The sequence below is a fragment of the Equus asinus genome, chromosome 9 (genome assembly GCF_041296235.1).
Source record: "Equus asinus isolate D_3611 breed Donkey chromosome 9, EquAss-T2T_v2, whole genome shotgun sequence".
NCBI lineage: Eukaryota > Metazoa > Chordata > Mammalia > Perissodactyla > Equidae > Equus > Equus asinus.
Window position 1 is genome coordinate 45,836,838 of NC_091798.1, and position 12,424 is coordinate 45,849,261.

The window sequence follows — 12,424 nt, forward strand, 5'->3', positions numbered from 1 at the left end:
AAGCTAAAAAATAATTAGTTGAGTCGTAGCTATGAAGGAAAGTAGAGGGTGAGCCCAAGGCCCCACTGAGGCAACAGACAGAACAGACTCTTGAGGACCTCCATGCCTCTGCTTGTCTCCTTTAGTAACGCAGGAGGGTTTCTAATCAGGTAAGAAATGAGCCAGCACTTCTGTTCAGAGTGTGTGCTGGCCAGTGTAGAGGTGAGAGGGAAGCACAGATTGCACACTGGCCTTCATGACATTCTTAAAATTTTGGTTTTAAAGGTCTTTAGTTGGGATGTGTACTCTCCAGGTTGACACAATCCCTAATACTCTCTTCTCTCTTATAGCTGATCAAGACACACTTTTTAAGTTAATAATTCCAGCTAAAGATTGGCTCACCAGTTTTGACACTTGCTTAAGAATTTTGCCAATCCACTATACATATCTGTGCCCCAGCTTTTTTTCCTTTTTGAACGCCATATCTGCAAGTTCAGAACTAAAAGCATTTGCTGGAACATAGCCAGCTCTCATCCCTAAATACTTCCAAGATTATTTGGATTTAGAGACGAAGCTTGGTATATATTTAAGGTCAGCTTTTTTTAGACCCAGGAAATGTGAAAACTCACGGATGACTATGATTGGAGGATAGTAGAGATATAATGAAAAGAGCTGAACAACTTATATATATAGACAGAGATTCTTTGGAAAAAATAGCTTGATCTTTTCAGCTCTAGAGAGGAGTTTTTAAAGCAAAGTAAATTTTAATAATCTGTATTGAAGAATAGTATAATTTTCCCCGATACCTATCTGTGAATATGATTGTAAAATACTTGAAAGTATGAGCAAGTGAACACGTAGGTACCAGAATGGCTGTACCAAGTGGACTCAGAACAAAACCCCAGTCCCAGCTGACCTTGAGAATCTCACATAGGAGAGGAAGAATACAGCATTTTCTTAAAATGAAACAAGCCAGAGGTTTTTCCTCTTTCTTTTTCTTAAAACCACATTACTATGTGCAGATGATGATGTGCATTTGGACAATGTAGAATAATACCTTTTTTTTTTTTTTGCATCTTCAAAAGTTGAAGGTTTCTTTAAAATTTGATTTTCTAGAAAACTGAATCCTACTGCTTTCAGTGCTCTAACTAATGAGTCTCATTATTGCAGTACAGGGGTGCTCTGACTAGGAGCGCCGTTCAGGGCTGCTGGCCTCCCTGGCCCGCAGCCGCAGCTTGCTGGGCCTGCTTCTGGGATTTAGTTCCTAGAATTACGTGCAATAAGAGCTTCTGTGTGATAGGCTCTGCTCTTTGGAAAACTAAGGTGTTTCTTATGGAATAAAAAAATGGTCCTTTTGTGGTTAAAAATTATTACATGTTCTTTATAAGATTTTTGAACATTTAAAATATAATAAAGTGAAAATCCTTTTTACTGTTTTCTTTAAAATTTTACAATATATATAACTTGTAATAAAAAAAGCCCCTTTCTCTAAAAGTGCCCCATATCTCCTCCTCTCCCTCACATCTCATTGGCATGTATTCCTCCTAAGTTTTTAATGTCAATACCTGTAAGTCAGATTTTGATTATATAAAATGTTTAACACCATGAAACTTGCTGATGATTTTTGAGATTCTTGGCTTTGATAAAATTAAGCATGAGGGGCAATTCCTGAAGATAAAGCAGTTGCTACTGAGAGGAGACCTAGCTAAGGGTAATGAAAGATGTAAATTCCTTTTTCTCCTGTTTTCACCTGTCCGTCTTTAATCGTTTGTGTGAGGGAACAGATTCTTTTGTTATGGCAGAATGTTTGCAGTCTTGTGCCCTAATATTTAAAGGAAGACTTAGATTCACCCAGGAAAGTAACATGGGCAATTACGGATGTGCCCACAGCTTTTGTTTCAGCAAAAAAGTTTTTCGAAAATCATTAAGCTTGGCTATAATTAAAAGATGGACGGTATCAAATGTTGGTGAAGATGTAGAGAAATTGCAATTTTCATACAGTGCTGGTAGAAATGTAAAATGACGTAGCTGCTCGGGAACACAGTTTCGCAGTTCCTGAAAAAGTTAAACATAGTGTTACCTTATGACCCAGCAGTTCTACCCCTAGGTATGTACCAAAGAGAAATGAAAATATGTCCATACAAAAACTTATACTTGAGGGGCTGGCCCCGTGGCCGAGGGGTTAAGTTTGCGCGCTCCGCTGCAGGCGGCCCAGTGTTTCGTTAGTTCGAATCCTGGGCGCGGACATGGCACTGCTCATCAAACCACGCTGAGGCAGCATCCCACATGCCACAACTAGAAGGACCCACAACGAAGAATATACAACTATGTACCGGGGGGGGCTTTGGGGAGAAAACGGAAAAAATAAAATCTTTAAAAAAATAAAAATAAAAAAAAAAACTTATACTTGAATGTTCCTAGCAATATTATTCCTGTTAGCCAAAAGGTAGAGACAACCCAAATGGCCATCGTCTGTTGAATGGATAAATAAAATAATATATCCATACAATGGAATATATTCAGCCATGAAAAGGAATGAAGTACTGATATATGCTACAACATGGATGAACCTGAAAAATATTATGCTGAGTGAAGGGAGCTAGACAGAAAAGATCACGCATATTGTCTGATTCCATTTATATGAAATGTCTAGAATAGGCAAATCCCTAAAGACAAAATGTTTAGATGAGTGACTGCTAGAGTCTGGGGGTAGAGGGCATGGAGAGTGACTGCTAATGGGTACAGGGTGTCTTTTTGAGTTGATGGAAATGATTCTAAAATTTATTGTGGTGATGATTGTACAACTCTGTGAATATACTAAAAACCATTGAATTGTGCATTTCTAAAGAGTGAATTTTATGGTATGTGAGTTATATCTTAACTATACTTTTATCCCTCCCCTCCCCCAAATCATTAGGCTGGAAAGATGCCACCTAAAGACTATAGGAGACGTATTTGAGTATTTGGGCTCTGTTTATCTAAAATAGACTTTCTCAGCCTTAAAACCTAATTTAGTGAACATTGTTTAAATTAATTCACTTCACATTTATCTTCTTTCTGAAGTTTATCAGGGATAAACTGTTTGTAGGTGACTAGTGCTTGGAACTGAAATTAGATGAATAAAATTCAAACCTAGTAGTTACTTTTTTCTATTTTTTATCCAGAGTGAAGATGATAACCGAGCCAATGAGAGCAAGAAACCCAAAACGGAGGACAAGAATTTGGCAGGTCACAAGCCATCAAGCAATAGAGAGTATGTCCCCAAATCAAGTTACATGTGTGTTGATATATGTATGTCATTTGCTGTTGGGTACTTTCTAACATGCTCTTAGAATGTTTCTTTTAGTAAGCATATATCATATCCATGTATAAACATGCATATACCAAATAGTGGGAGCTTTTGCTTTTAGCTAATAGGGATGGAAAGCATTTAAGATTCAGTCACTTCCTCTCTTCTTTTTTTAGTGGAGTGGGGGTGAGTTTAGGATAAGAATTAAAGCTTTACAACTTTCTGGCTAGATGACAAGATTATCTATAACTTGCAGGAGACTAATTGCTAACGTACGAGTATTAATATCTTCATTCACCATTCATCTTTTTGCCTATTTATGCAATCAGTATTTATTGAATATTTATTGTGTGGCAGGCCACAGTTTAGGTACTGGGTATACAACCATGGTGGGGGGGTGGCAGGAAACAGGCAAGAGGCCTGCCCTCATGAAATGTACAGTTTTATTGTGTTTTGTAGAAATCATGTATCCTGGTAATCAAATAGGGAAAAACAAATTTGTCTTGAAAGCAGGCAAAGAGATATGGAACGACATCCGTCAGCCTTGTATGACTGGAGAAATGAGGGCGTGTGTTTGGTTTGGCAGGTCATCTAAGCAGAGCGCTGCAAAAGAAAAGGATTTGTTGCCTTCTCCTGCTGGGCCTGTTCCTTCAAAAGATCCCAAAACAGAGCATGGCTCTCGCAAGAGGACTATTAGTCAGTCTTCTTCCTTAAAGTCGAGTAGTAACAGCAACAGGGAGAACAGTGGCAGCAGCAAAAACAGTTCCTCCACATCAAAGCAGAAGAAGTCTGAAGGGAAGACTTCCAGCAGCTCGAAGGAGGTCAAGGTAAGGGGTGGGAGGCCTGAGCCTTCTGAAGATCACTTTCATTGCTGTGTGACTTCTCCAGGTGACACTGTACTTGGAAAATTTTGTAAACATCTCATTAAATTTATAGGCCTGTGCATTTTTACTCTCAAAATGTCTTAATCTTGATGATAAACTTATGCATAAAAACAGTTATCCGGCCACATACATATTAATTGCGATAGAAACCCATAACTGGGAAAGTTGGTTATAGAGAAATAGTTGATTATGATCTAATTATAAATAGCTCCAGTTGCTATGGTTGAGTTCTTGTCTATGGTTTAAAATTGGCTTTGGATTTTTCATAATTAGATTTTACAAGCAAGTTAAATTGCGTAAAGTGGCAAAGCAACCATTTGACTTGAATTCACGAAAAAGAAAAAAATTCTTTAGCTGAGCTAGCATTGGAATTATTCCTAGAGCATGATCATAATTTAGGGGAATATTCTTAATGTTCATGGATGGGGAATTGGATCACTAAAGCTTTTTAAAGGCTTTACTTTATTAGACCCTCATGCTCAGTTTGTTTACCAGGTTCTTTGCATTGTTTTCTAAACTATTCTGACCGAGAGCAAACTCCCTGACAAAATTTTAAAAATACCTAGATTTTTAAGAATATAATTCACTGGGTTATTATTTGTGACTGAAGTAACCAAGGTTTGAGAATTGAAAAGTTACACTATTAAAGGTAGTCATGCTTATTAAATGTGTTGATTAAGTCTTTTAAATTGAGGTAATTTTAATTGTGAACATCTTAAGTTGAGATATACGGAAGGCTTTTTCTCCAGCTGGATGCCCTTCTGTAGTAGTTTAGAGAGGTGGTCCTAGGACACTTCAGGAACCCTTCTGCCTGTTGGCCTTCTTCACTGTCCCAGTTATCTATCTACCTGTCGACTGACTCTTTCTCCGTTTCTCATCCTTTAACTATAAGATTTGAGACCTGTATGCTTATTTCTTGAAACCTGTTATCTCTTTTTTTCTTAAATGCTCTCATTAAGTGAGCTCACCTGCTCATTTGGCTTCTGTTATTTCCTAGGTAAAATTCACTGTCTGTCTCTCTTCCTTATTGGTTTGTCAGCTTCTTGAAAGCAGGGATTTGCCTCTTACTTGTTTTGTGTTTTATTTAGTGTTTAACTTACTGGGTAGCCAGAAAATATTTGTTGGATCAGTTGTAGTTGTTACTCTGTTGTTATCAACAAAATATAAAATATAGGTCCTGACCACTTTGATTTCAAGAACTTATAGCACTTAACACTTGTTGAAATTGTTAATGTAAGAGCCAGCCCTGATGGCCTAGTGGTTAAAGTTTAGTGTGCTCTGCTTCAGTGGCCCAGGTTCAGCTCCTGGGCACAGAACCACACCGCTTGGCTGTCAGTAGCCATACTGTGGTGGTGGCTCACATAGAAGAACTTACAACTGTACACGATCATGTACTGGGGCTTTGGGAGGGGAAGGAAGGGAAAAAATAACAAGGAGGAAGATTGGCAACAGATGTTAGCTTAGGGTGACTCTTCCCTTGCAAAAAAAATATAATACTTTCTATCAATTAAAAAAAGAATTGTTAATGTTAGTCTTGGTAATTTCTAATTTAGGCAATTATATATGGGTTTATTAAAGGAAAATCTATAAGTTAGAAAATATGCTATTTCTTATTAAAGAAAAATTAGATAATATGGAAGACCAAAATTATATGTAAATTTTTATGTTTTTCCAGATATTTGCTCATATTATCAAATCTTTGAAATATATTGGCATAAAGTTGTTCATTATAATCTCTTAGTTTGCTTTTAATATTTGTAACATCTTACTTATGTTCCTCTTTTGTTCTTTTTTTTTTTTTTTTTGAGAAAGATTAGCCCTGAGCTAACATCTGCCGCCAGTCCTCCTCTTTTTGCTGAGGAAGACTGGCCCTGAGCTAACATCTGTGCCCATCTTCCTCTATTTTACATGTGGGGCACCTGCCACAGCATGGCTTGATAAGCAGTGCCATGTCCGCACCTGGGATCCAAACCCAAGAACCCAAGGCTGCCAAAGCAGAGCACGTGAACTTAACTGCCTCGCCACTGGGCCGGCCCCCTGTTTTGTTCTTAATAGTAGTTTTGTGTGCCATCTCTTTTTTTCCTTGATCAGTCTTAACAGAGGCTTATTATTTTACTTGTCTTTTCAAAAAATACCGTGTGTTGTTGTTGATTCTCTGTAGTTTATTTTTGTTTTCTATTTCATTAATTTATACTCGTTATGATTTCCTTTCTTTTTCTGTTTGTTTTGCTGTTCTGTTTACTAACTTTTAAAGATGGCTTCTTGGCTCATTAATTTTTGAGTTAATTTTAAGCCTTTTTTCTTTCTCTAATATAAGCAGTTAGATTATATATTTCCCTCCAAGTACTGCTTTAGCTGCATCCTACAAGATTTGGTATATAGTATTTTTATAACTCAGTTTAAAATGTTTTCTAATTTCCACTGTGATTTCAACTTTGACCCAAGAGTTATTTAAAAATATGTTACTTGATTTCCCATCATACAGAGATTTTCTAGTTAAAATCTTTGGGTTAGTGCTTCTACCTTAAGTGCATTGGGGCTGGAAAGTGGTCTGCATGGTAGCAATCTTTTGAAATTTGTTAAGATTTTCCTTATAAGAGAGTATAGTATATGGTGGATTTTTGTAATTCTTGAAACGAATGCGTATTCTGCATATATTGAGGACAGGGATCTATATAATTCAATTATATTAATCATATTTTCAAAGCTTCTCTGTGCTGACTGATATTTTGTCAGTTTGTCTTACTCACTGAAAGAAGTATGTTTCACTTGCCCATTATTTCCACAAATATACGGGATTTGTCTATTTCTTCTTGTAGTTTTGCCAGGTTTTTTAAATTTAAATATGCTTGATATATAATATTACTGTCAGATGTACAACATAATCTTTTGTTATATGTAAATATTGCAAAATGATCACCACAATAAGTGTAGTTAACGTCCATCACCACACATAGTGATTTTATGTATCATGCATATCACTTTTATGTAGGAAAAGTGTGTTGATACATCTGGAATTTTTTTTTTTTTTCAGAAACTTCAGTTTTCCTTTAATAAATCTAAACTTAGGTACTTGTAGATCTGTGTATAAAACATAGAGGGAAAACTGTTCTAGTAATGTTACATTGCAACATATAATATTCAGGAAGCTGTTTAATGAACACGCAAACTTTACTATAAGGATGTTAGTATTTTCTCAAATCTCAGGACTTTTATTTTTATTCCTTGAAGTAAGCTGTTAACAGGTAGAATTGGAAAAGCTCTAATATATCAGAAAAGAAAAAAAATGGTTACATGGTTCCTTTTAAGTAGATTTTAAGCGCAAGTAGTAAAATTATATATTATTGGATTTTCTAATGTTGAAACATTCATGCATTTGTAGGATAAATTCTACTTATTTCTGTTTTTTATTATGGAAAAATATGTATTCATTTTACTAAAGATAGGGCTGGATGGGGAATCAGTTGGGAAGACAGAATCATAGCCGTTACTTAAAGGGCTGTGTTGATAGGAGGCAGAATAAAGTTTAAGAAAGTGCCCAGGCTTTTGAAATATGACAGATCTGGATTTAAAATCCAAATTCCAGGAATGCCACTTGAAAGCTGTTTGAGCTTGGGTACGTTACTTAGCCTCCTTGAGATCACTTTTTATTTTATCCTAATATTACATACTTCATAGAGTTGTTGAAGGATTAATGACTGCTAAATACTTAGTTAACTTAGTGCCTGGTAAGTAATAAGCATGCAGTAAATGGTTAGATATTATTGTTGCTGTTCTCATTGACCAGTAATTACCAGTAAATTTTATCTTAAATAGTACTCGTATTTTGATATTAGGTTTGTGATTCTTTATGTTTTAACAAGTACCTAGATTAGTGCCTGGCACACAGTAGACCCCTGATATTAGAATGAATATTCTTGGTTATCTAAAATGGACCTGTTCTGTAAAAAGGGCATTTACCTTCTGAAGTTTAAAAATTTTCCAACAAGAAAATTAGTTACCAAAGGCAGTGGAATTTTGTTTCCTTTTTACCCATGGCTCAAGAAATACTTCTAAAAATTAAAAGATTAAAATTAATCTCCTCGCAATTGTCAACCTAGTTATATATTTTTTTGGTCAGGACAAGGCTCCAAATAGCTCTTCTAATTGTCCTCCATCTACACCAACTCCTGATGCTTCTAAGCCTCGGAGAACAAAGCTTGCCTTTGATGACAGGTAAGATAAATATGATTGTTTTATGCATTCAGAAAGTTGTTTCAGTCAACATGTAAGAAACTCATTTTAATTTCTGTCAGTGACCAGAAGAATTCATACTTGTGTTGCAATCCACTGAATATTCAGATATTCATTTGAAAGGCACCCACTAGTCCACGTATTGCTCCTTTAGCTTAGCTCCATGACTCTCATCGGGTACATGACTGATTGCCTTTCAGTAGGACCTTACTGCTGCTGGTGTCTCTGTTTAAATGAGGGGCTTTCTTAAATAAGTAAGAGCAGAGTTGGTTTTATCCTCCATTTTGATAAAAGGTTATTTCTCCTACCCACATTTAATTGACTCTAAATCGTTCAAACAACTTGGGTAAGTTAGTGTTTAATACTAGGGAACTTGATTTCTGTTTTCCTAAGTAGAAAATTTGCCATGAGTCGGTCAAAACAATTTATGCTCTTAATCCAATATAAGCATTTGTCAGAAAAAACTGAATCAAATGTTTAGTAATAGCTCATTTTCTTTACTTTAGAACATGGAAACTGAGGGATGGTAGAGACTACAGTGAACTAGTATTATCTTATGAAAGTATTTAACATTTCATTTACAATAAAAATTTACATTGCAGAAATTATTCAGCAGACCATTATTTACAAGAAGCAAAAAAGCTAAAGCACAATGCAGACGCATTGGTATGTAAATATTCTCCTCACTTTATGTATTTAATGAAATGAATCTTCATTTGTTGTTTATTCCCATAGTGCATCAGTTCAGCTCTCATTACCTTTATTATCCTTTCTTCAGTCTGATAGGTTTGAGAAAGCTGTATATTATCTTGATGCTGTGGTATCTTTCATTGAATGTGGGAATGCATTAGAGAAAAGTGCTCAGGAATCCAAATCCCCATTCCTTATGTATTCAGAGACGGTGGAGCTCATCAAGTAAGTAGGAAAACTTGTCACATCATTGGCAGTATTATTTCTCTGGTCCATCTAGGAATGGGCTGATATAACCAATAAAGTAAATACGCAGTAAAGCTAAAGATAATGCTTAATCTTTTATTGTCCTTGGATAAAGAGAACTAGATACTTCAGTGGGTATTTTTGCCTTCATTTAGGTTTGATTCAAATGTTTTAAGCACTAAGGAAGTCATAAGATCAAAGTGAAGTATTACATTTGTGTCATTTCTTTATTATTTTAACACACAGATACACTATGAAGCTAAAGAATTACTTAGCACCAGATGCTACAGCTGCGGATAAAAGACTCACAGTACTTTGGTAAGTGTTGTGTGTTCTAGCTTCTGCTGGATGACAGGCAGTTCCATAATTAATTGTGCAGTCTATGCTCTTCTGAAAGTTATCCTTGAATCCACCTTCCATAATGCAGTCATAAATCTATCATTGATGGATAAAGTAGAAAATAATTCAGAATTCCTACTGAAAGATTTTAGTTGTTGTCGGGTTCTTATCCTTTGCCCTCTTGACAAAAGCTTTGGTAGAATGGGACTGATACTAGAACTGTCCATTGTATTGAGTGGTCACTTTTCCAGCCTCTTCTTTTGGTATCCTCTATCTCTATTTCCATATACACCTTTCCTTGGGGAGCAAATGTTTAGCTTGCTCAGAATAAAGAATGTGGCTTGCTTGCTTGGTCCCAGGGAGATATTATCAGTTCATTTGTTGTAGGTATTCACCTGGCGCTGTGTTTAACAACTGGGAATATAGCTGTCGACAAGACTGACATGGTCCTGTCTGTCATGGAGTCTAGTGTTTAGTGTAAGGAGACAGAAATTAATCAAAAATCACACAAAGTATATGAATTAAGTACTTTGAAAGACAAGTATATGTAACTGTAAGAGTAGAGTCTAGGGAGACCTAGTCTTCAGGTAGAGGGAACATGTACAAGGGCTGGACAGCGGAGAGAAATCAGAAACTATCAAGGATCTAAAAGAAGACCAGTGAGAAGTGAAAGTGACTAGAGAGGTAGGCAGCGTTGATCATGTAGGGCCTTTGTAAGCTGTGTTAAGGTTTGTATATGTTTCATCAGAGTTGTAATATTTATAGTTGAGTTTCCCGGTTTTTGTTGTTTAATTTAGATTATTTATCATTTGACCTAGAGATTCTGCCCCTCAGCAGTTTTTAATGCTTGTGTTATAATAACATTGTGGGTGACGTTTTGATTTTTGATGTCAGCAAATAGGCGGCTAGCCCTAGGTGTCTTCCCCTTGCTTCCTCTCCCTGCGATGTGTACTGTAATAAAAACACTTCTTTTGGTTTTGCCTAAGGGTAAGTGTTGTTGACCTCATGCGAGTCCTGTACTCTTGCACAATACCAAGGTTGTCTGTGCAGATATGGCTAGAGTCTGCTGTCCTGGTAAATAAGCTGCCCTTTTCCATTGGCTAGCCTACGATGCCAGTCTTTGCTGTACCTGAGGCTATTCAAACTGAAGAAGGAAAATGCTCTGAAGTACTCAAAGACGCTGACAGAGCACCTGAAGGTAAGTGTGCAAAAAAGGAGGGTCCAGGGGCCGTCCCAGTGGCGCAGCGATTGAGTGCACACATTCTGCTTCACCGGCCCAGGGTTCGCCGGTTTGGATCCCGGGTGTGGACATGGCACGACTTGGCAAGCCATGCTGTGGTAGGCGTCCCACATATAAAGTAGAGGAAGATGGGCACAAATGTTAGCTCAGGGCCAGGCTTCCTCAGCAAAAAGAGGAGGATTGGCAGCAGTTAGCTGAGGGCTAATCTTCCTCAAAAGAAAAAAAAGGAGGGTCCATTTCCTAGGAGACAAAATTTGTAAAGTCTCCTATCCCCACCCCAAAATTGCCCTTATTGTTTTACCTGCCATAGCAGAGGCAGAGCTACTGTTTTTTGGGGAAAGTTTTTAAATGCACTTAAATCTGATTGTGGAACCTATATCTAACCATATATCTAGTTCTTAACATTCCAGTAGATGTAGCCTATTTTTATCATGAAACCTAATTAAGACTTTTAAAATGGTCTTTGTCTTCACTACCACCCTTTCTTAGACTGTTGTCTTGGTTTCCTAAAATGTCTTCCCATGGTTTTTCATGACAGCACCACATAAATCTTCCTAAAATTCTGTCATGATTGTGCCTTGGAACCCTTCAGTAGCTTACCGTTGCTTTCAGGGTCAAGTCTAAGCTTCTTTCCCTGACTTGCAAGGCCCTCAAAGTCTCTCTTTCTTGTTCTTTATCTAAATCTTTCCTCCAGGAAAACTGTCTGGGTCACATACATTCTCTTTTCTGTACATAGTATGACTCACCTTTCTATGCCTTTCCCCTCCTCTTTATCCATCTGAGTGTTACTCATTCTTTCTTTCTCCCTTAATTCTTCCAGAACACCCCAGCTGTCACCTAAATAATTCTTTCTGTTGCACATTTAGACACACACACACAATTTTGGTTTCTTAAATTTATAAAACTTCTTAAGATCAGTTCTGGCCCAGTGCTTTTCAATATATTTAGTACTTTAAAAGTAGTGTTTTTTTTAATTAAGTAAGTTTTATTCTCTCCACAGAATTCTTACAATAATTCTCAAGCACCATCACCTGGCTTGGGAAGGTAGGTAAATTTTATTCTATAAAATATTATTTGTGGCAAGTTATTATTGTGTAAAAGTGGAACTGGTTGAGTCCAATTTCCAAAAATAGAAAGATGACAACTTTTTAAAAAATTAAAGCCATCTCTAATAAGTATTTTTATAAGTTATCATTTTTTTCCTTGTTTATTTTTTTATAAGTTGAAAATATGATAATGAACATAATCTTAGAAAGATTTAAGAGGGGTCATTTCACCTGCAGAAGTCTGAGGTTTTTTACAGCACCTCAGCCCTTCTCACAATTTGATTTCTGTAGCTACTTGAGTTTTTATCACAGTGGACTTACGTTTACTCAAGCCTTGACACTGCCACAGTTTAATAACAGTGGCATGATTGTGGTTTCTTCTCCATCCCCACCTCACTCCCATCCCACCCCACCCCCAAAAAGAAGGAAAGACACCAGAAAACCCTTTTTTGTAAGTTTATCTGTTCAGTTATTATGT

General features: G+C 36.6%; 1 protein-coding gene across 8 annotated transcripts in view; it reads left to right on the plus strand.

The window, feature by feature from the left end:
- Positions 1–12,424, plus strand: part of AFF4 (ALF transcription elongation factor 4) — a 93,213-nt gene that overhangs the window by 71,304 nt on the left and 9,485 nt on the right. For 4 of the 8 annotated variants that reach the window (XM_044780444.2, XM_044780447.2, XM_044780445.2 and 1 more), the window contains 8 exons: positions 3,144–3,256; positions 3,855–4,095; positions 8,273–8,367; positions 8,988–9,051; positions 9,164–9,300; positions 9,568–9,639; positions 10,765–10,858; positions 11,901–11,944. In XM_044780444.2, coding sequence (XP_044636379.1) covers positions 3,144–3,256; positions 3,855–4,095; positions 8,273–8,367; positions 8,988–9,051; positions 9,164–9,300; positions 9,568–9,639; positions 10,765–10,858; positions 11,901–11,944 — 860 coding nt within the window. Of the gene's footprint in view, positions 1–3,143; positions 3,257–3,854; positions 4,096–8,272; positions 8,368–8,987; positions 9,052–9,163; positions 9,301–9,567; positions 9,640–10,646; positions 10,859–11,900; positions 11,945–12,424 lie in introns of those variants that run through there. The other 4 variants (XM_044780446.2, XM_044780448.2, XM_070517386.1 and 1 more) reach the window with 2 other exon arrangements.